At 44.1% G+C, this 22,633-nt stretch overlaps 2 protein-coding genes across 3 annotated transcripts in view; one reads left to right on the forward strand and one right to left on the reverse strand.

Moving 5' to 3' along the window:
* The window catches only part of LOC139574818 (START domain-containing protein 10-like), a 34,345-nt gene extending 18,806 nt beyond the window's left edge, over positions 1–15,539 (reverse strand). The window contains exon 1 of the mRNA XM_071399731.1: positions 15,310–15,539. Coding sequence (XP_071255832.1) covers positions 15,310–15,471 — 162 coding nt within the window. The 5' untranslated portion in view covers positions 15,472–15,539. The remainder of the gene's footprint in view (positions 1–15,309) is intronic.
* Positions 10,303–22,633, forward strand: part of LOC139574817 (transforming growth factor-beta-induced protein ig-h3-like) — a 34,885-nt gene continuing 22,554 nt past the window's right edge. For both annotated transcript variants that reach the window (XM_071399729.1, XM_071399730.1), the window contains exons 1-5: positions 10,303–10,637; positions 10,887–11,144; positions 11,444–11,542; positions 20,728–20,792; positions 20,999–21,156. In XM_071399729.1, the coding sequence (XP_071255830.1) occupies positions 10,318–10,637; positions 10,887–11,144; positions 11,444–11,542; positions 20,728–20,792; positions 20,999–21,156 (900 nt within the window). In that variant the 5' untranslated portion in view covers positions 10,303–10,317. The remainder of the gene's footprint in view (positions 10,638–10,886; positions 11,145–11,443; positions 11,543–20,727; positions 20,793–20,998; positions 21,157–22,633) is intronic.

Genomic DNA, 22,633 nt, shown 5'->3' on the forward strand with positions numbered 1-22,633 from the left:
CCACAATAACATCTACTAAGTATGTGTAACTGACCAATAACATCTGCTAAGTATGTGTAACTGACCAATAAAATTTGATTTGATTTAACCCTGCTGCATCATCTGAGACCTTGATTGACGGAAGGTCTACTACAATCTTTGTCAGTGAGATACAGCAACTGATAAAACACTAGACAAAGTAAAACAATAGACAAAGAAGTGAAATGCTTAAAAATAAAATGTATACTATTTATTCCATTCCTAGAAAGGTTGGAGTGACCAATTGACAAATATTTGGTCCCGGCTACTGTGTTTCAAAACGTTTGGAAAGGATAAGTGATGAAAAGGCTCTTATGACTTATGATTTATGCTCTGAGAATGTTTACAGGAGAGATTCTGGAGAACTTACGCAACCATTACATCAGCTTTGTCTTTATACACAAAGACACCTGTTTGTCTGAACTGAGGATCTCTTTATGCTTTTAAAGTAACCGCAGTTGTTTTGTTGTTGTGAATGGTCTCTCGCTGAGTCATTAGCTATTGCTTCCACTCACAACCTACACTATACCACAGCACATGTACACTTACAGTTACTCTCCTTTTGTAACCTCTTGAGAATTTACTGGATGAAATATCTACATTTTGGAGTTGTCTCCATAGACCAACTCTTCTTCATATTGTGCCTATAAGACACATGATCTTCTTTCTCCTTATTTGGTTATTAGCTTTGGGGGTACATTGCATGTCGGTGTAGTTGCAGAATGCGTCGTGGACGTGATACAGTGAAGTGAGGGGGGCTGGTGTCCCGGTTTGATTTTGTCTAGGCTAATGCCCGTACCCATGACATTTTGTAGTTGAATTGAACCTTAGCATGTATGGTATGGAGGCAGACAGGAAGTAGATCTGTCCTATCCCCTGAGTAGAGGAAATATAAAAAATACTATTCTCTCTACAGCTGCTGGTTTAGACAGGAGAACACAGCTGCATGGGTTCAAATACTATTCTGGTTTAGAGAGGAAAACACAGCTGCATGGGTTCAAATACTATTCTGGTTTAGAGAGGAAAACACAGCTGCATGGGTTCAAATACTATTCTGGTTTAGAGTGGAAAACACAGCTGCATGGGTTCAAATACTATTCTGGTTTAGAGTGGAAAACACAGCTGCATGGGTTCAAATACTATTCTGGTTTAGAGTGGAAAACACAGCTGCATGGGTTGAAATACTATTCTGGTTTAGAGTGGAAAACACAGCTGCACGGGTTCAAATACTATTCTGGTTTAGAGAGGAAAACACAGCTGCATGGGTTCAAATACTATTCTGGTTTAGAGAGGAAAACACAGCTGCATGGGTTCAAATACTATTCTGGTTTAGAGTGGAAAACACAGCTGCATGGGTTCAAATACTATTCTGGTTTAGAGAGGAAAACACAGCTGCATGGGTTCAAATACTATTCTGGTTTAGAGTGGAAAACACAGCTGCATGGGTTCAAATACTATTCTGGTTTAGAGAGGAAAACACAGCTGCATGGGTTCAAATACTATTCTGGTTTAGAGTGGAAAACACAGCTGCACGGGTTCAAATACTATTCTGGTTTAGAGAGGAAAACACAGCTGCATGGGTTCAAATACTATTCTGGTTTAGAGAGGAAAACACAGCTGCATGGGTTCAAATACTATTCTGGTTTAGAGTGGAAAACATAGCTGCATGGGTTCAAATACTATTCTGGTTTAGAGAGGAAAACAAAGCTGCATGGGTTCAAATACTATTCTGGTTTAGAGAGGAAAACACAGCTGCATGGGTTCAAATACTATTCTGGTTTAGAGAGGAAAACACAGCTGCATGGGTTCAAATACTATTCTGGTTTAGAGAGGAAAACACAGCTGCATGGGTTCAAATACTATTCTGGTTTAGAGTGGAAAACATAGCTGCATGGGTTCAAATACTATTCTCTCTACAGCTGCTGGTTTAGAGAGGAAAACACAGCTACAAACACACATGGGTTCAAATACTATGAAAAATCGTTCCAAATACTTAATCTGTGCTTGATCGACTTTGTCTGGCTGAATGGAACAAACAGAGTAGTCCCAAAACTGCAAACCTCCAGGCAGGCATCTGAAACTCCAGACAGGCTTAAGAAAATTCTTAAAGTATTTGAAAGATTTCAAATAGTGTTTTCACCCAGGTGTTCAGTATAAAACCCAGATAAAATGTGATGATATAATCCAATTTACCTTTGTAAAATCTTTGAATTGTTTACATCCCTACGCAAACAAATAATATAAATAAATTAAAATAAATCTGTGCGTTATCATTCAATTGCTCTGTTTGGATCTCTATGTGTGCAAAGTAAGTTCAGCTCTAGACCACATGGCAACAGTATAGTTAACTGTTCAGCTCTAGACCCCATGGCAGCGGTATAGTTAACTGTTCAGCTCTAGGCCCCATGGCAGCGGTATAGTTAACTGTTCAGCTCTAGGCCCCATGGCAGCGGTATAGTTAACTGTTCAGCTCTAGACCCCATGGCAGCGGTATAGTTAACTGTTCAGCTCTAGGCCCCATGGCAGCGGTATAGTTAACTGTTCAGCTCTAGACCTCATGGCAGCAGTATAGTTAACTGTTCAGCTCTAGACCCCATGGCAGCAGTATAGTTAACTGTTCAGCTCTAGACCCCATGGCAGCGGTATAGTTAACTGTTCAGCTCTAGACCCCATGGCAGCGGTATAGTTAACTGTTCAGCTCTAGGCCCCATGGCAGCGGTATAGTTAACTGTTCAGCTCTAGGCCCCATGGCAGCGGTATAGTTAACTGTTCAGCTCTAGGCCCCATGGCAGCGGTATAGTTAACTGTTCAGCTCTAGGCCCCATGGCAGCGGTATAGTTAACTGTTCAGCTCTAGGCTCCATGGTAACTCCTGTTGGACGTGGCCATAAAACTCTGATAGAAGAAACAGATGGCTGTCCACAAGGTAACCTGTCATATTTCATCTCTGTCTTCTTTCAATAACAATAGAAGAGATGCAGCCCCAACAACCACTCTCTTTTAGATAAAAGGCTATATCTATCCATTTGTATGTGTTACTTTGAAAATGTAAGAAATTACATCTCAAATACTTTCCTCCCTTCCTGACCATTATTTAAAACATGATTAAATAAATAACTGTACACACAGCAAATACTATTGCACACACACATACACACACACATACACACACACACACACACACACACACACACACACACACACACACACACACACACACACACACACACACACACACACACACACACACACACACACACACACACACACACACACGAACACTCATGTAGTGTTTCTCTGTTTGTTTGAGGAGGGTAACAGTGTTCCTATACAGGTCTCAGGGGCGTCACAACCGTTCAGTCTTCCCTGATGATGTAGAGGGGTCCTCAGCTGTCCAGCTCTATGCTAACCCACCCCTCCCTGAGAAATGCCCATTAAAGAATTAGAATGTTCCCCTTCAATGCGCCAGCCAGTAAAGAGACTCACAAACATATAGCACCCTAACAAAATATGTACTGTTAAGAATTCTACCATGACTCCTTACGGATCCTACCATGACTCCTTACGGATCCTACCATGACTCCTTAAGGATCCTACCATGACTCCTTAAGGATCCTACCATGACTCCTTAAGGATCCTACCATGACTCCTTAAGGATCCTACCATGACTCCTTAAGGATCCTACCTTTACTCCTTAAGGATCCTACCGTTACTCCTTAAGGATCCTACCGTTACTCCTTAAGGATCCTACCCTTACTCCTTAAGAATCCTACCATTACTCATTAAGGATTCTACCATTACTCCTTAAGGATTCTACCATTACTCCTTAAGTAGCCTACCATTACTCCTTTTGGGTTCATTACTCCTTAAGGATCCTACCATGACTCCTTAAGGATCCTACCATGACTCCTTAAGGATTCAACCATTACTCCTTAAGGAGCCTACCATTACTCCTTAAGGAGCCTACCATTACTCCTTAAGGAGTCCTTAAGGATCCTACCATTACTCCTTAAGGAGCCTACCATTACTCCTTAAGGAGCCTACCATTACTCCTTAAGGATCCTACCATTACTCCTTAAGGAGTCCTTAAGGAGCCTACCATTACTCCTTAAGGAGACTACCATTACTCCTTAAGGATCCTACCATTACTCCTTAAGGAGCCTACCATTACTCCTTAAGGATCCTACCAATACTCCTTAAGGAGTCCTTAAGGAGCCTACCATTACTCCTTAAGGATCCTACCATTACTCCTTAAGGATCCTACCATTACTCCTTAAGGAGCCTACCATTACTCCTTAAGGATCCTACCAATACTCCTTAAGGAGTCCTTAAGGAGCCTACCATTACTCCTTAAGGATCCTACCATTACTCCTTAAGGAGTCTACCACTACTCCTTAAGGAGCTTACCATTACTCCTTAAGGATCCTAACATTACTCCTTAAGGAGTCCTTAAGGATCCTACCATTACGCTTTAAGGAGCCTACCATTACTCCTTAAGGAGTCTACCACTACTCCTTAAGGATCCTACCATTACTCCTTAATGATCCTACCATTACTCCTTAAGGAGCCTACCATTACTCCTTAAGGATCCTACCATTACTCCTTAAGGATCCTACCATTACTCCTTAAGGATCCTACCATTACTCCTTAAGGAGCCTACCATTACTCCTAAAGGAGCCTACCATTACTCCTTAAGGATCCTACCATTACTCCTTAAGGAGCCTACCATTAGTCCTTAAGGAGCCTACCATTACTCCTTAAGGAGCCTACCATTACTCCTTAAGGATCCTACCATTACTCCTTAAAGAGCCTACCATTACTCCTTAAGGATCCTACCATTACTCCTTAAGGAGCCTACCATTACTCCTTAAAGAGCCTACCATTACTCCTTAAGGATCCTACCATTACTCCTTAAGGATCCTACCATTACTCCTTAAGGATCCTACCATTAGTCCTAGGTTAGGATCTTCTGTGATGTCTCAGAGGCACACCGGCTCTGGCAGCCAAAGCAGCCAAATACTCCACCTAAACGTGAATTGATTCTCAATTGCGGTACGGTTGTAGAAAGATAAATCCCTCTACTTTCATATCACATAAAAATTATTTCACAAATGCAAAATCTACACTTCCTGTATACTGTTGTAACCTGTTTTAACTGGCTTTAACCTGTTTTAACCAGCTTTATCACAGTTGCAGATGACAGTATTTTTCAGTGACAACATATTTCTGGAGGTCCTTCTTCCACTACACACAGGAGCATGCTAGATAGCTAATTAGCACAAGTGGTCCCTCTGTCTTCTGTCTTCGACAAACAAGCCCTGTAACATGGAGATATGGCCGTGAGGGAACACTAACCCCATAATTAAAAAGGTGTGTATCAATTTAACCTTTTGGTTTTTTGAAAATGATTTCTTGCTGATATGAAAGATAAGGCCCTTATGCTTTCAAAAAAGGTCAGACCGAGCGTCCGGGCTCTTCACAAAACTCCCCAGTACAGAAGACCCCTTCGTCTAATGACTCCTATGTGTAAAGGTCACTCTAGACAGGAAGGAACACATAGGTCACTCTAGACAGGAAGGAACACATAGACAGGAAGGAAGAGAAGGTCTTACAGCCTTATTTTAGAATGTATTAAATACATTTTCTCCCTAATTAATCTACACACAATACCCCATAATGACAAAGCGAAAACAGGTTTTTTGAAATGTTTGCAAAGGTATTTAAAATGAAAAACAGAAATGCCTTATTTACATAAGTATTCAGTTCCTTTGCTTTGAGACCAAAACATTTCTGCAGCATTGAAGGTTCCCAAGAATGCAATGGCCTCCATAATTCTTAAATGGAAGAAGTTTGGAACCACCAAGACTCTTCCTAGAGTTGGCCGCCCGGCCAAACTGAGAAATTGGAGGAGAAGGGCCTTGGTCAAGGAGGTGACCAGGAACCCAATGGTCACTCTGACAGAGTTCCAGAGTTCCTCTGTGGAGATGAGAGAACCTTCCAGAAGGACAACCATCTCTGCAGCAGTCCATCTATCAGGCCTTTATGGTTGAGTGGCCAGACGGAAGCCACTCCTCAGTAAAAGGCACATGACAGCCCGCTTGGAGTTGGCCAAAAGGCACTGAAAGGACCTTAAGACCATGAGAAACAAGATTCTCTGGTCTGATGAAACCAAGATTGAACTATTTGGCCTGAATGCCAAGCGTCACGTCTGGAGGAAACCTGGCACCATCCCTACGGTGAAGCATGGTGGTGGCAGCATCATGCTGTGGGGATGTTTTTCAGCTGCGGGGACTAGGAGACTAGTCAGGATCAAGGGAAGATGAACGGAGAAAAGTACAGAGAGATGAAAACCTGCTCCAGAGCGCTCTGGACCTCAGACTGGGGCGACGGTTCACCTTCCAACAGGGCAATGAGGCTAAGCACATCGCTAAGACAACGCACAAGTGGCTTTGAGCTAAGACTCTGAATGTCCTTGAGTGGCCCAGCCAGAGCCCGGACTTGAACCCAATCGAACATCTGACCTGAAAATAGCTGTGCAGCGATGCTTCCCATCCAACCTGACAGAGCTTGAGAGAATCTGCAGAGAAGAATAGGAGAATCTCCCCAAATACAGGTGTACCAAGCGTGTAGCGTCATACCCAAGAAGACTCAAGGCTGTAATCGCTGCCAAAGGTGCTTCAACAAAGTACTGAGTAAAGGGTCTGAATACTTAAGTAAATCTGATATTTCAGTTTTTAAATTTGTATAAATGTGCAAAAAATTCTATAAACCTGTTTTTGGTTTGCCATTATGGGGTATTGTGTGTAGATTGATGATGGAAAAAACATATTTAATCAATTTTAGAATAAGGCTGTAATGTAACAAAATGTGCAAAAAGTCAAGAGGTCTGAATACTTTCCAAATGTACTGTAGTCTGCTAATATTGATCAGAACACCTAACCCTCAAACCTCCCTGAACTAACCCCTAACCTCTGACACTCCAACCTCCCTGAACTAAACCCTGACACATGACCCTCCAACCTCCCTGCTCCCTCTCTCTCTCTCTCTCTCTCTCTCTCTCTCTCTCTCTCTGTGTGTGAGGAACTGACCCTCCAACCTCCCTGAACTAAACCCTGACACATGACCCTCCAACCTCCCTGCTCCCCTCTCTCTCTCTCTCTCTCTGTGTGTGAGGAACTGACCCTCCAACCTCCCTGAACTAAACCCTGACACATGACCCTCCAACCTCCCTGCTCCCTCTCTCTCTCTCTCTGTGTGTGAGGAACTGACCCTCCAACCTCCCTGAACTAAACCCTGACACATGACCCTCCAACCTCCCTGCTCCCTCTCTCTCTCTCTCTCTCTCTGTGTGTGAGGAACTGACCCGCTAACCTCCCTGCTCCCTCTCTCTCTCTGTGTGAGGAACTGACCCTCCAACCTCCCTGCTCCCTCTCTCTCTCTGTGTGTGAGGAACTGACCCTCCAACCTCCCTGCTCCCTCTCTCTCTCTGTGTGTGAGGAACTGACCCTCCAACCTCCCTGCTCCCTCTCTCTCTCTCTCTCTGTGTGAGGAACTGACCCGCTAACCTCCCTGCTCCCTCTCTCTCTCTGTGTGAGGAACTGACCCTCCAACCTCCCTGCTCCCTCTCTCTCTCTGTGTGTGAGGAACTGACCCTCCAACCTCCCTGCTCCCTCTCTCTCTCTCTCTCTCTCTCTGTGTGAGGAACTGACCCTCCAACCTCCCTGCTCCCTCTCTCTGTGTGAGGAACTGACCCTCCAACCTCCCTGCTCCCTCTCTCTCTCTGTGTGAGGAACTGACCCTCCAACCTCCCTGCTCCCTCTCTCTCTCTGTGTGAGGAACTGACCCTCCAACCTCCCTGCTCCCTCTCTCTCTCTCTGTGTGTGAGGAACTGACCCTCCAACCTCCCTGCTCCCTCTCTCTCTCTGTGTGAGGAACTGACCCTCCAACCTCCCTGCTCCCTCTCTCTCTCTCTGTGTGAGGAACTGACCCTCCAACCTCCCTGCTCCCTTTCTGTCTCTCTGTGTGAGGAACTGACCCTCCAACCTCCCTGCTCCCTCTCTCTCTCTGTGTGAGGAACTGACCCTCCAACCTCCCTGCTCCCCCTCTCTCTCTCTATGTGAGGAACTGACCCTCCAACCTCCCTGCTCCCTCTCTCTGTGTGAGGAACTGACCCTCCAACCTCCCTGCTCCCCCTCTCTCTCTCTGTGTGAGGAACTGACCCTCCAACCTCCCTGCTCCCTCTCTCTCTCTCTGTGTGAGGAACTGACCCTCTAACCTCCCTGCTCCCTCTCTCTCTCTCTCTGTGTGAGGAACTGACCCTCCAACCTCCCTGCTCCCTCTCTCTCTCTGTGTGTGAGGAACTGACCCTCCAACCTCCCTGCTCCCTCTCTCTCTCTCTCTCTGTGTGTGAGGAACTGACCCTCCAACCTCCCTGCTCCCTGTCTCTCTCTCTGTGTGTGAGGAACTGACCCTCCAACCTCCCTCTCTCTCTCTCTGTGTGAGGAACTGACCCTCCAACCTCCCTGCTCCCCCCCTCTCTCTCTGTGTGAGGAACTGACCCTCCAACCTCCCTGCTCCCTCTCTCTCTCTCTGTGTGAGGAACTGACCCTCCAACCTCCCTGCTCCCTGTCTCTCTCTCTGTGTGTGAGGAACTGACCCTCCAACCTCCCTGCTCCCTCTCTCTCTCTCTCTGTGTGAGGAACTGACCCTCCAACCTCCCTGCTCCCTCTCTCTCTCTGTGGAAGTGAGCTAGTATAAAATACCACATGGTCAATGAAGCATTATAATGGTATGGAGGGGAACAAGAGAGGTCTTTTAGAGACTGGTATTGTAGATTTATTGGTCTTCCTTCATCCCTGACACACACTGGAATCTACAGGATCCTACAGCTGGGTAGGAATTATTCCTAAAGTTTGTCTGACTGACTGGACTTTAAGCTTTAGTCTGCCTTGTTTGCTGGACCCTCTAGAAACCAATGCTTCATGCTCGCCTTGGTCGATTTGGCAAGACCTCCTGTGTGTTCAGTCAAATATTTGTGTGGTAGACCTAAATCAACATTAATTTAATTATTAGCTCCAGTGTGAGGAAGTACCAAGGCTGTAGAGGTAGAGAGGTATTACTTTACAGCAGCTTAAGTCAACTTCTGGGTCGGCATCAAAGCTGCAGCAACTCCCAGTCTCCCTCGCTGGATCTTGAGGGCTTTAAAAGTATTCTGTTTGGCATAAAAGCTGAAGCAGTGTCTGAGGGAAACACCTTGGAATGTGTCTTGTTCCATTTGCCCAAATACTACCCATCAAGGGCAGACAGGGCAGACAAGGCAGACAAGGCAGACAGGGCAGACAGGGCAGACAGGGCAGACAGGGCAGACAGCAGAGCTCTGTGCAGTTGGTTAAAATGTGGTCTAGATCCTGTAGCTGGCACCCTGACAGCGTAACTAACCCTGGCAGTGTAATTAACCCTGGCAGTGTAATCTAGTATGTTCCTTATCACTGTTAGCTTGTGTCATCATTATCCTTTTACTAAAACGTATTGGATTTACTTTTGAATAGTTTGATTCATTATTCGTAAATGTGCATAATATTACTAGAAATCATTCATCAGTGATTTTATTGCCTTCAAGTGTAGAATTTCACCAGATATAACAGACTGACCCTATCCCCCCGGCACATAGACTACTGCAGCATAGATACTGGAGGCTAGGACGGGAGGGGTCGGGGAATACTGTGGCCCTGTCTGACGATACTCCTGGACCGGGCCAACCAGGCAGGATATAACCCCACTCACTTTGCCAAAGCACAGCCCCCACACCACTAGAGGGACATCAACAGACCACCAACGTCCTACCCTGAGACAAGGCTGAGTATAGCCCACGAAGATCTCCCCCACCGCACGAGCCCTGGGGGGGGGCAAAACCGGACAGGAAGATCACGTCAGTGACTCAACCCACTCAAAGTCGAATATAGTGAAAAAAGCCTGGCACGACGTGACGCACCCCTCCTAGGGACGGCATGGAAGAGCACCAGTAAGCCAGTGACTCAGCCCACGCAATAGGGTCAGAGGAAGACAATCCCAGTTAGCAATGTATTCATCCCTGCTGAAACACTCTGGGTGAGACAGTTGTATTAACAAAAAGCAGTTTTGTCAGAGTTCCCAGTCCAGGGTTCCCAGTCCAAACCAATGACTGAATCTATTGGCTGAGAAACTTTGTTCAGGTCAAACTGAGAATTGCTGTGGTAAAATAGATGTCCTGGCTTTGATACTCTCTACAGTGGATGTCCTCAGAAGGCTAGATGACGTGGCGATGATACTCTCTGCAGTGGATGTCCTCAGAAGGCTAGATGACGTGGCGATGATACTCTCTGCAGTGGATGTCCTCAGAAGGCTAGATGACATGGCGATGATACTCTCTGCAGTGGATGTCCTCAGAAGGCTAGATGACATGGCGATGATACTCTCTACAGTGGATGTCCTCAGAAGGCTAGATGACGTGGCGATGATACTCTCTGCAGTGGATGTCCTCAGAAGGCTAGATGACGTGGCGATGATACTCTCTGCAGTGGATGTCCTCAGAAGGCTAGATGAGGTGGCTATGAGAAGTTCTACAGTGGATGTCCCCAGAAGGTGAAATATCCATGTATCTAATGGCTGACCCAGGCATTAGCTTGAGGAGCTGATGCAAGTCTTCATGTCTCAGACGAGGGATGGCATTGCATTTGGGACTAATTTGATGACCAATAAATGTATCTCAAAAAATATATTTGTTCACGTGAATTAATCTATTTTCTTTCCATATCATTACTGTATTTGTGGTAAAATAAGATTGACTCCGTTAGTTTGACTTATTTTCGTTTTTTCGTTTTTGTGCAAAAGGTTTTCATTCCCCACGCCTATCTTGGCTCATTCCCCACGCCCCTCCCCAGAACTGTTTCCTTCACTATATATTCATGGTCGCATCGTTGTCGGACTTGTCTGGAGTGCGGAGGCGGACGGAATAAGGGAAAAAGGTCAAAAAATGCAGCACTTAACTTTATTCACTTTGGCGCTCACCTTGATTGCAACGATTTGTTTGGCAAAGTCACCCTATCAATCAGTTCTTCAGCACAGCAGGATAAGAGGCCGGCAGCATGGGTAAGGCTGCTAACTTATTCAAGTGATGATGTGCACTTAGAACGTTCTGCGCTATGCAATTCACAGCAAACATGACTTTTGTTCGTATAATTACGAAGGAGGATTATTGTTTTATGTTAGAAAAATATAGAACCTACAACGCCTACTGATTTTTTAATGGCATACTTTGTTGTGCTTCACAACTGCTTTGTAGTAAAGTGAACAAGTAATTCGATGTGATGGGCAAACTCACAATTGTCTACTGTAATGTGCGCGTCAAAAAATAAAACGCAATGAAATATTCTCTCATCTCTTTTTAGACCCAACGTGTGCGCGATGCAAAAGATACAAGGGACTGACAAGAAATACTTCACCAACTGCAAGCAATGGTACCATCGCAAGATCTGCGGCAAGCAGACGTGAGTGTAATATAAACATGTTATTAACATGCATGTTGGTTTTAATGGTTGACAGTGAGTTGATTTATTATAACGTGCTGCGTCAATATATTTGTATTTTAGCCTACTGGTGTAGACTATAACTCTAGTGTGGATGGATAGGATGTGCTTCATCAGAAAGGATGAGGATCCCAAACTTTTTTTTGTCATTTGTGCTGAGCAGACCATTCCCTTTATTGTTCATTTAGATACGCAAACAATAGATTTCAAGAAGGATTTATGAGTTTTCCACTGATTTAAATGAGGAATTCTCCTTTCGTGTGGGTTTCATGAAGGAGAACTCCCAACTAAGATTGTCAAGTGAAAACATTATACCTTCACCTCTATTCTGCTGGAAGCAGCAGGGGTAAGGACGGAAACCAACAGATTTAGGATGTAAACCATAGCATAGATGTACAGTAAATGGCATACAGTGAGAACGAATTGCTTTGACTTTGAGTTATGCTCAAATTAGTCCCAAACACCAGCTTGCATAAAATCTCCCCATCTTCAAAGAGTAAGTATGATGAAGGTGACCGTTTTAAAGAGCACATAAGTGAAATTCCTTCCTGAATCATTAGCCACAACTAGTTACGTCGCGAAACATAATGACTCGCTGTTGTAAAAGTGACATGCAGTCAGGTCTGTTTTCAATCATCTGCTGGGATTGAGGTTGGTATTACAAAACCTTGTTAAGATTGGTTCAGTTGGTAACCAGAATGTTGAAGTGGGAAATGCTTTTTCTTCATCTTTTTACGAAAACTTCTCCTGCGGTCATTGGGTTCTGCCAGGACAGTCTGATGCCAGTGTAGATGAGACAGTGAGTGCGTCCCAATTGGCACCCTATTCCCTATATAGTGCACTACTTTTAACCAGAAACCTATTACTTTTGACCAGGGCCCCTAGGGTTCCATTTGGGATGAATAGTCTGCTATAATGCAAGATGTCCCAACAGTCATGGGAGAGGAAAAATGTTAATGACTTAATGGTCCAAGTAGCCTAGTGGTTAGAGCATTGGGCCAGTAACCGAAAGGTTGCTTGATTGAATCCCAGAGCTGAAAAGGTACAAATCTGTCGTTCTGCCCGCCTGAGCAAGGCAGTTAACCCGCTGTTCCCTGTGCGCTGTGGATGTCGTTTAAGGCAGCCCCCCGCACCTCTCTGATTCAGAGGGGTTGAGTTAAATGTGGAAAACGCATTTCAGTTGAAGGCATTCAGTTGTATGACTCGTACATCCCTTTCCTTGACATTTTCCTCAGTAAAGAAGCTATGGGGTGTGTGGGGGGGGGGGGGGGGGGGGGGCTACAGCTTGAAGAGAAGGTTTCAGATGTTTTCAGAAGATGGGCAGGTACTCTGCTTTGTTCTGCCCCTGAACAAGGCAGTTAACCCACTGTTCATAGGCCATCATTGTAAATAAGAATTTGTTCTTAACTGACTTGCCTAGTTAAATATGTATATTTTTTTAAATCGTGAATTTCACAGGAGAAAGGCATCCGCATGCCTCCCAGCCGAAAGAGTTTGTGCATATATTATGATGACGTTTCTGTTCGTTTTGGACTTCGGTAAGGTATTTTGGGGGAGTGGGTTGTTTCGGGCACAACATTTTTTTCTTGAAGCAAGCCCAAGTCCGTAGCCAAGGTATACACCCCTCCGTTGGTGATTCGTCAACAGTAGCGATTCTTCAATAAAGACTGTTGTCATTCAACGAGAGACGACTCGTTTTCAATCACATTTTTGCATTTATAAATACTGCACCAAAAAACTTAGTTAGATGTAAAATTGCGAAATTGACTTAGGAAATGACTCGTCCATGAATCATTGAGTCATCCGCTTTGTTGCTGTATCCTCTTCTCTTTTTGTGACGTTGACATGGACTGGAAGTTTGATAAGTTTCAGTGTTAGTATGGGGATATAAATAGCTGGGTTAGTTAGGTAGTTAGTTTGGACGAGATAAATAGCTGGGTTAGTTTGGGGGAGATAAAGAGCTGGGTTAGTTAGTTTGGACGATATAAATAGCTGGGTTAGCTAGGTAATTAGTTTTGGGGAGATAAATAGCTGGCGTTAGCTAGGTAGTTAGTTTGGGTTAGTTAGGGAGTTAGTATGGGGAGATAAATAGCTGGTTTAGCTAGGTAATTCGTTTTGGGGAGATAAATAGCTGGGTTAGCTAGGTAGTTAGTTTGGGTTAGTTAGGGAGTTAGTTTGGGGGAAACAAATAACTTGGTTAGCTAGGTAGTTACACAGTAGATCATGGATACCCTGTGTCTCTCTAATCAATCAGTCCGGGTAGTGTTAAATAGCTTGACCACCTCTGAGGGTAAAAGGACAACTCAGGTTACCAACACCAATCTTCCAGATTGGCCCTGTCCTGGACCTTGTGCAGTAAAGGCACTGACAGCCTTCCACAGTAGCGGTGGTTTGATTGACGTCAATGTTAACCTCCCTGCAGGGGGCAAGATGGTATTGGTTATCTTGCCTGCAGGGGGCAAGATGCTATTGGTTATTGCTCTGTCTAACATTCCTCTGAGATTGTGTTGTAGGTTTTGTATGGCATGGGAAAGTCATGTGTCGACCAATGCACCATTATACTGCCTTGCCCTGCAGTGCACGGGAATGGGTGTGTTAAGGAAACAGGCATTTGCTATTTAAGATAAGTGGGTCTTGGTGTGTGAGTTGTGTGAATGTGTGTGAGAGAGAGTCTTCTGTTCCTGGATTTGTCTTGTTATTTTATCTCCCTTGATGAGTATTGTGAAATTATCTGGATGTTTCCTGTAGAACATTTTATCACAGACACAAACTTGATGACTTAGTAACGGGAGACGTTTGCTGGCGATTCACAACAGTGTTTCTTTCATTGGAAATCTCATGAAAGTTGAAGAGGAAGTGAAACTTTGCTGTGGGCGCTGGATGTTTGGAGGAAATGATGGCTTTAGAGGGTACTGTTGAGGGACTTCCGTCCCTAAACGCACACTAATCATTCATAAGGGAGCCATGAAAAATGTTACTTTTTCCATAGCAGGCCAGGCCTAACTGTGTCAATTTGAGAAGGCTGGGACTGGGAGATTGAGAGTTGGGCTCAAAAGGACAAACCTGGGCTCGTGTCAACAAAGGTTTCAAAAAGCTTTTATCTGCTTGGATTTAATTATGTTTCCAGACAGAGACAGACATCCATGGAAAGAGAGAGTCGAGTTAAAATACTATGTAGAACATTTCTAATACTGGTATCCTTTAGCCTGTCTGTAGTGCCGGATGTGCAGGGGTTTGCAGTTTTGGGACTATTAGATTGGCCTGTTAGACCAGGCAAGCAAAAAACAAATCACAGAACGTTTTTTTTTTTTTTTATTCAAAAAGGGATGCACCGATATTACATTTTTGTCCGATACCGATATTTAAGATTTTCGCGGCCTTTTAAGCATTCTAGTACGGTTAAATAGTTAACACACACACACATGGACGCAGCGGTCTAAGGCACTGCATCTCAGTGCAAGAGGCGTCACTACAGTCCCTGGTTCGAATCCAGGCTGTATCACAACCGGCCGTGATTGGGAGTCCCATAGAGCGGCATACAATTATCCCAGCGTCGTCCGGGTTTGGCCGGGGTAGACCGTCATTATAAATAAGAATTTGTCCTTAGCTGACTTGCCTAGTTAAATAAAGGTTACACACACCACACTGACCAAAACATTTTTTTGTTGCCATTTACGTATGTCCCCATTACCAGTAAAACATAATCAAAACCTTATTCTTTAACTTACTTGCTGTGCTGTTTCGTTGTTCAATTGTTCAGTCGTTTCGTTCTCAACCAGGATTTCTTCATACATGTCACACAGTGAAGTTCTGTCTGTCCGTGGCCTCTCTTTCTCGGTGCGCACTGTCACTGTGTCCGTTTCCATCTTGTCCAGCTGTGTCTGTAACATTTCACGTAAACCCGGTTTCTTGTCTGCATCGAAGTAGCAGTCCTTGTACCTAGCAAATCAAATCAAATGTTATTGGTCACATACACATGGTTAGCATATGTTAATGCAAGTGTGGCGAAATGCTTGTGCTTCTAGTTCCAACAGTGCAGTAATATCTAACAAGTAATCTAACAATTCCCCAACAACTACCTAATACACACAAATCTAACAAGTAATCTAACAATAGCATCGAGCATGGTGGCGACACAGTAAAGAGGCTCCGAGAGAATGCCACCGAATTGCTTGTTCACCTCCTCGAGTACTTTTGTAAGTTTTAACCCCAAGGTCTGTGTGGGCAGTTTTGTTGAGCAGGCGTTTCAATGCCATGACAGAGGGTATCACGTCTGTTGTTGATGGGCTTATGTCTCCAGTCAGTTGTTCGAATGGAGCCAGAAGTGTGTTCATGTTTCCAAGTTTCAAACATGTTCTCAAATGCCATTGAAATGGCAGCAGCGGTATGAGAACCAGCACATTCTTGAGCATGCAATAGGGCTTTCCTCAGTACTAAATCCTTGTCGACCCACTATGCTGTCAGACTCTGCATGCTCATGGGGCTGACATCACTGGTCCAAATGTCAGTCGTGAAGCTAATAGCAGCTTATAGATGTACACTTCAACAATACTGTGTAACTCCGGTAGGGCAACATCTGAAAAATAGTGTGTACTGGTGCTCGACCAGTCGGCGAAAGCCAACATCAGCCACGACAGAGAACGGTTGATTGTCAATGAATTCCATTATCTTGGCGTTAATGGATTTGGCCTTTGAGTTGTCTCGCTGATATTTTCTTACTCTTTTCAAATGACTGCTGGACTTGAACTTGTTTAGTTGTTGGTAGTGTGCACTGAGTATATTTCTGCTTTTGTTCCGTGGAGCGCTGTATTTTCTGTGGCGTCATTACGTCACGTACCTACGTTATATATGCACGTCAGCTTTGACGTGGGTTTTGCACATCGGTGTTAAACTAGACATCGGGCCGAGGTTGTAATCTTTAGCAAATATCGCCCGATTCCGATATGCTCACGATATATCGTGCATCTCTAATTTCAAATAGTATTTGAACCCAGGTCTGGATGGAGGGCAGTTTTGAACACTGTGGTGTGTAGCAACTTTCATCGTCCTGATCTGAACAATCCCTGTCTGTGTAACTGTGAGTGGCCACTGGGCTTAAACAGGTAATGGGTTCAGATGTAGGTCATGGGGACGTGGTGCTGCTGGTGCTAGAGAGGTTACAGGTCACTTGAGGGGAGAACCCATAACTCTGAGTCACCAATAACCCTAACAACACTCCTTAGTTACCTCCCAAAGCCCCACTCTCAACGTCAATGCATTGGTTCTTTCTCAGCAATCACACTATGTTTTGAAGTAGTAACATTTCACCAAAGGTGAATCCCAAAGCTAACTGGTCTATAAAGCTTTATACACGCTTACTTTTACTACAAATTACTTTTTCTTGTTATTTTGTCTGGGAAAGGAACGTTTTTTGTTGTCTATTCTTAATCAATAAAGCAAGAACAACATTTTTTGTTTGTTGATACAGTACCTATGAATATAAAGCCAAAGTGAGAGATGACTGTGTGGGAAATCCAAGTCTATCTAGCATGCTGATTTCAACATGGAACCCATAAAGTCAAATGGGCCTTCGGTGTCTTCTTTAGTACTTCCTGTATGGTGGACAGCTTGCCTCAACACTTAGAAGTCTCAATGTACACAGTGTTTGAATTATACAACCTTACTGTTTATTTTGTCAGAAATCCATGGCTACCATCTTTGTTTATGCTTGCGGAGAACAAATCAAAGTTGAGTTACCATCTGTTTTGATAATCAGTCTGGTCTGGTTTCCTGGCTACTGTGTTTTACAGGGTTTCCCCGTAACCCCCCCACCCCCACCCCCCGCCAGCGCGCTCTCGCTGAATGTTAGGATTGTCCCCTAACCATGTTTCTGAGCTACCAACTACCCTCTCCCTAGGAGTATAACAGGAGCTGATAGCTCAGATCATTGCCTGATCTTTAACAGCTTTTACAGTATAGTTCATTATGCTTGAAGTGGATTGTGGGGACGGTGTGGTTAACTAGGGTTGACGTAACAAAGTGGGTATAGACTGTGTCTGGCTCAGGTAGTTTTCCATTGACTTTCATCAATGTTAGGACTCAGAGTTGGTCCTCTTTTACATTTTAGTCATTTATCCAGAGTGACTTACAGTTACTGTATTCATCTTAAAATAGCTAGGTGTGACAACCACATATCTCTGTCATAGTAAATTGCCTAGTGGTTAGAGTGTAGGGGCGGCAGGTAGCCTAGTGGTTAGAGTGTAGGGGCAGCAGGTAGCCTAGTGGTTAGAGTGTAGGGGCGGCAGGTAGCCTAGTGGTTAGAGTGTAGGGGCGGCAGGTAGCCTAGTGGTTAGAGTGTAGGGGCGGCAGGTAGCCTAGTGGTTAGAGCGTTGGGCCAGTAACCGAAAGGTTGCTGGATTGAATCCCCGAGCTGAAAAGTATAAATCTGTCATTCTGCCCCCCTGAGCAAGGCAGTTAACCCAGTTAACCCGCTGTGCGCTGTGGATGTCGTTTAAGGCAGCCCCCCGCACCTCTGATTCAGAGGGGTTGAGTTAAATGTGGAAAACACATTTCAGTTGAAGGCATTCAGTTGTATGACTGGTATCTCCCTTTCCTTGACATTTTCCTCAGTAAAGAAGCTATGAGGGTGGGTGGGGGGGGGGGGGGCTACTGCTTGAAGAGAGGGTTTCAGATGTTTTCAGAAGATGGGCAGGTACTCTGCTGAAGAGTTTTGATTGGTCTGAGTGGGATCTCTGATCTCAAGAGACCAGAGCTGGAGTACTTGGGTTGGAGTGTAGTGTAGCAAGGGGCTGCAAAATGCCAAATTATTTTTGTGTAGCATTCCACAGCTTTTGTCTTGTCTATTTTTGTGTGTTATATGTTGTTAATGTTGCCACTGTGTGTTCCACACTATAACCTATGTGTGCCACTGTTTGATTAGTAATACTAATGTTTACACAATGGACTAGCATCCTTTTAGTCATTTTTCTTGATTTCTGGTTGTATGAAGAACTTGCCACCGAATGTACAATTAAAGTCAGAAGTTTACATACACCTTAGCCAAATACATTTAAACTCAGATTTTCACAACTCTTGACATTTAATCCTAGTAAAAATTCCTGTCTTAGGTCAGTTAGGATCACTACTTTTATTTTAAGAATGTGAAATGTCAGAATAATAGTAGAGAGAATGATTTATTTCAGCTTTTATTTATTTTATCACATTCCCAGTGGGTCAGAAGTTTACATACACTCAATTAGTATTAGGTAGCATTGCCTTTAAATCTTCCACAAGCTTCCCACAATAAGTTGGGTGAATTTTGGCCCATTCCTCCTGACAGAGCTGGTGTAACTGAGTCAGGGTTGTAGGCCTCCTTGCTCGCAAATGCTTTTTCAGTTCTGCCCATACATTTTCTATAGGATTGAGGTCAGGGCTTTGTGATGGCCACTCCAATACCTTGACTTTGTTGTCCTTAAGCCATTTTGCCACAACTTTGGAAGTATGCTTTGGGTCATTGTCCATTTGGAAGACCCATTTGCGACCAAGCTTTAAATTCTTGACTGATGTCTTGAGATGTTGCTTCAATATATCCACATAATTTTCCTCCCTCATGATGCCATCTATTTTGTGAAGTGCACCAGTCCCTCCTGCAGCAAAGCACCCCCACAACATGATGCTGCCACCCCCGTGCTTCACAGTTAGGATGGTGTTCTTCGGCTTGCAAGCCTCCCCCTTTTTCCTCCAAACATAACGATGGTCATTATGGCCAAACAGTTCTATTTTTGTTTCATCAGACCAGAGGACATTTCTCCAAAAAGTACGCTCTTTGTCCCCATGTGCAGTTGCAAACCGTAGTCTGGCTTTTTTATGGCGGTTTTGGAGCGGTGGCTTCTTCCTTGCTGAGCGGCCTTTCAGGTTATGTCGATATAGGACTCGTTTACTGTGGATATAGATACTTTTGTACCTGTTTCCTCCAGCATCTTCACAAGGTCCTTTGCTGTTGTTCTGGAGATTGATTTGCACTTTTCGCACCAAAGTACGTTCATCTCTAGTAGACAGAACGTGTCTCCTTCCTGAGCGGTATGACGGCTGCATGGTCCCATGGTGTTTATACATGCGTACTATTGTTTGTACAGATTAACGTGGCACCTTCTTGCATTTGGAAATTGCACCCAAGGATGAACCAGACTTGTGGAGGTCTACAATTTATTTTTATTTTTATGATGTCTTGGCTGATTTCTTTTGATTTTCCCATGATGTCAAGCAAGGAGGCACTGAGTTTGAAGGTAGGCCTTGAAATACATCCACAGGTACACCTCCAATTGACTCAAATTATGTCAATTAGCCTATCAGAAGCTTCTAAAGCCATGCCATCATTTTCTGGAATTTACCTAGCTGTTTAAAGGCACAGTCAACTTAGTGTATGTAAACTTCTGACCCACTGGAATTGTGATACAGTGAAATAATCTGTCTGTAAACAATTGTTGGAAAAATGACTTATCATGCACAAAGTAGATGTCCTAACCAACTTGCCAAAACTATAGTTTGTTAACAAGAAATTTGTGGAGTGGTTGAAAAACGAGTTTTAATGACTCCAACCTAAGTGTATGTAAACTTCCAACTTCAACTGTAGCTAGTTAAAAGCTTCCTTTTCGTGGATATAGACCACTTATTTTTTACTTAACATTAAGGTTCACATTTTTATCTGGTAGCGTAGTGGTACACCTTTGCTTTGCTGTTCTCTTTCTGTTTTTACTGGACGGGAGCCTGTGTTTCACTATCGGTCCCTTAGTCCCCTTTTAGGAGTTTCCTTTGGCCAACCCTGGGTTAGTGGATTCCTCTGCTCCCTCCCTCTCTCTCTCTGAGGAAATTAGCTTTTATTACCTTCCAGGACCAGCTGAGCCCAGTTTAGATTTATTGTGGAAATATCTTAAATGCACAAAATGGCAGAACTATGTGTATAGCATGTGGTTGAATCATTTATCCTAAGACATATTGCTCAGTCTTTTGTAGCCTGGTCACAGATCTGTTTGTGGCAAGACAACACAAACAATATCTGGGACAAGGCTAGAGTCTTTTGATTTGAAAGGGTCATGAGAAACTGACCTGTTGTTTTCATCTCTGATTGGCTGCAGTCATCCTTAACGTGTGTTCTTATTGGTCGACAGGGTGATCAGCTATGAGTGTTGCCCTGGTTACGAGAAGCTTCCAGGAGAGAAGGGTTGTCCTGCTGGTAAGAAGAAATATGCAAATCGAGTTATAGCTCAGTCACTTATAAGTATAATGCAACAGCTAGTTATCAATGTGGGAGAATTATTTCTAGACAAGAGGCCTGTCAAACAAAACATGGCATCTCACTTTGGTTGAGAAATATACACCCATCAAGTCGACATTTCATACATTCCCCCATATGACGTTTGAGAGTGTAATTTTTTCCAGCCCTGCCATTGGTGAACATCTACAACACGCTGGGTGTGGTTGGAGCCGCCACCACTAAGATGTACTCAGAGAGGGCTCAGCTGAGGGAGGAGATCGAGGGGCCAGGGAGCTTCACCTTTTTCGCTCCCAGCAACCAGGCCTGGGCGGCCCTACCCACTGTGAGTCTCGTCTTCACAGGAGAGGGATACACTGAGAGAAAACCAGAAAAATGAAATATAATTCACCCCAATCCTGTTGCATCTAGAGATATTGTATTACGCTACGTGGTGTCCGCCTAACCAACCACACTAGAGTTTCAAAGTTCCTTTTTAGGAGCAGTAGCTATAACCAAGTTCATGTCTTTTTTAATATATACCCTTCATTCTGAAAGTATTCAGACCCCTTGACGTTTTCCTCATTTTGTTATGTTACAATCTTATTCTAAAATGGATTACATTTAATTACATTTTCCTAATCAATCTACACACAATACCCCATTATGACAAAGCGAAAATTTGTTTTATTTTATTGTTTTGCGAATGTATCAATAAGAAAAAACAGAAATACCTTATTTACATAAGTACTCAGACCCTTTGCTATAAGACTCAAAATTGAGCTCAGGTGTATCCTGTTTCCATTGATCATCCTTGAGATGTTTCTACAACTTGATTAGAGTCCACCTGTGGTAAATTCAATTGATTGGACATGATTTGGAAAGGCACACACCTGTCTATATAAGGTCCCACAGTGCATGTCAGAGCAAAAAACAAGCCATGAGGTCGAAGGAATTGTCCGTAGAGCCCGGAGACAGGATTGTGTCGAGGCACAGATCTGGGGAAGGGTACCAAAACATTTCTGCAGCATTGAAGGTCCATAGGAACACAGTGGCCTCATCATTCTTAAATGGAAAACGTTTGTAACCACCAAGACTCTTCCTAGAGCTTTCCGCCCGGCCAAGCTGAGCAATCAGGAAGAAGGGTCTTAGTCAGGGAGGTGACCAAGAACCCGATGGTCACTCTGACAGAATTCCAGAGTTCCTCTATGGAGAAGGGAGAACCTTCCAGAAGGACAACCATCTCTGCAGCACTCTACCAGTCAGACCTTTATGGTAGAGTGGCCAGACGGAAGCCACTTCTCAGTAAAAGGCACATGAGAGCTCGCTTGGAGTTTACCAAAAGGCACCTAAAGGACTTTCATACCATGAGAAACAAGATTCTCTGGTCTGATGTAACCAAGATTGAACTCTTTGGCCTGAATGCTAAGTGTCATGTCTGGAGGAAACCTGGCACCATCCCAAAGGTGAAGCATGGTGGTGGCAGCATCATGCTGTGGGGATGTTTTTCAGCGGCAGGAACTGGGAGACTAGTCAGGATCGAGAGAAAGACGAACAGAGCAAAATACAGAGATCCTTGAGGAAAACCTGCTCCAGAGCGCTCAGTGCTTCAGACTGGGGCGAAGGTTCACTTTCCAACAGGACAACGACCCTAAGCACACAGCCAAGACAACGCAGGAGGGACTTCGGGATAAGTCTCTGAATGTCCTTGAGTGGCCCATCCAGAGCCCGGAATTGAACCCGATCGAACATCTCTGGAGCGACCTGAAAATAGCTGTAGCGTCATTTATACCCAAGAAGACTCGAGGCTGTAATCGCTGCCA

This window comes from Salvelinus alpinus, chromosome 4, assembly GCF_045679555.1.
Source record: "Salvelinus alpinus chromosome 4, SLU_Salpinus.1, whole genome shotgun sequence".
In the NCBI taxonomy this organism is placed as follows: domain Eukaryota; kingdom Metazoa; phylum Chordata; class Actinopteri; order Salmoniformes; family Salmonidae; genus Salvelinus; species Salvelinus alpinus.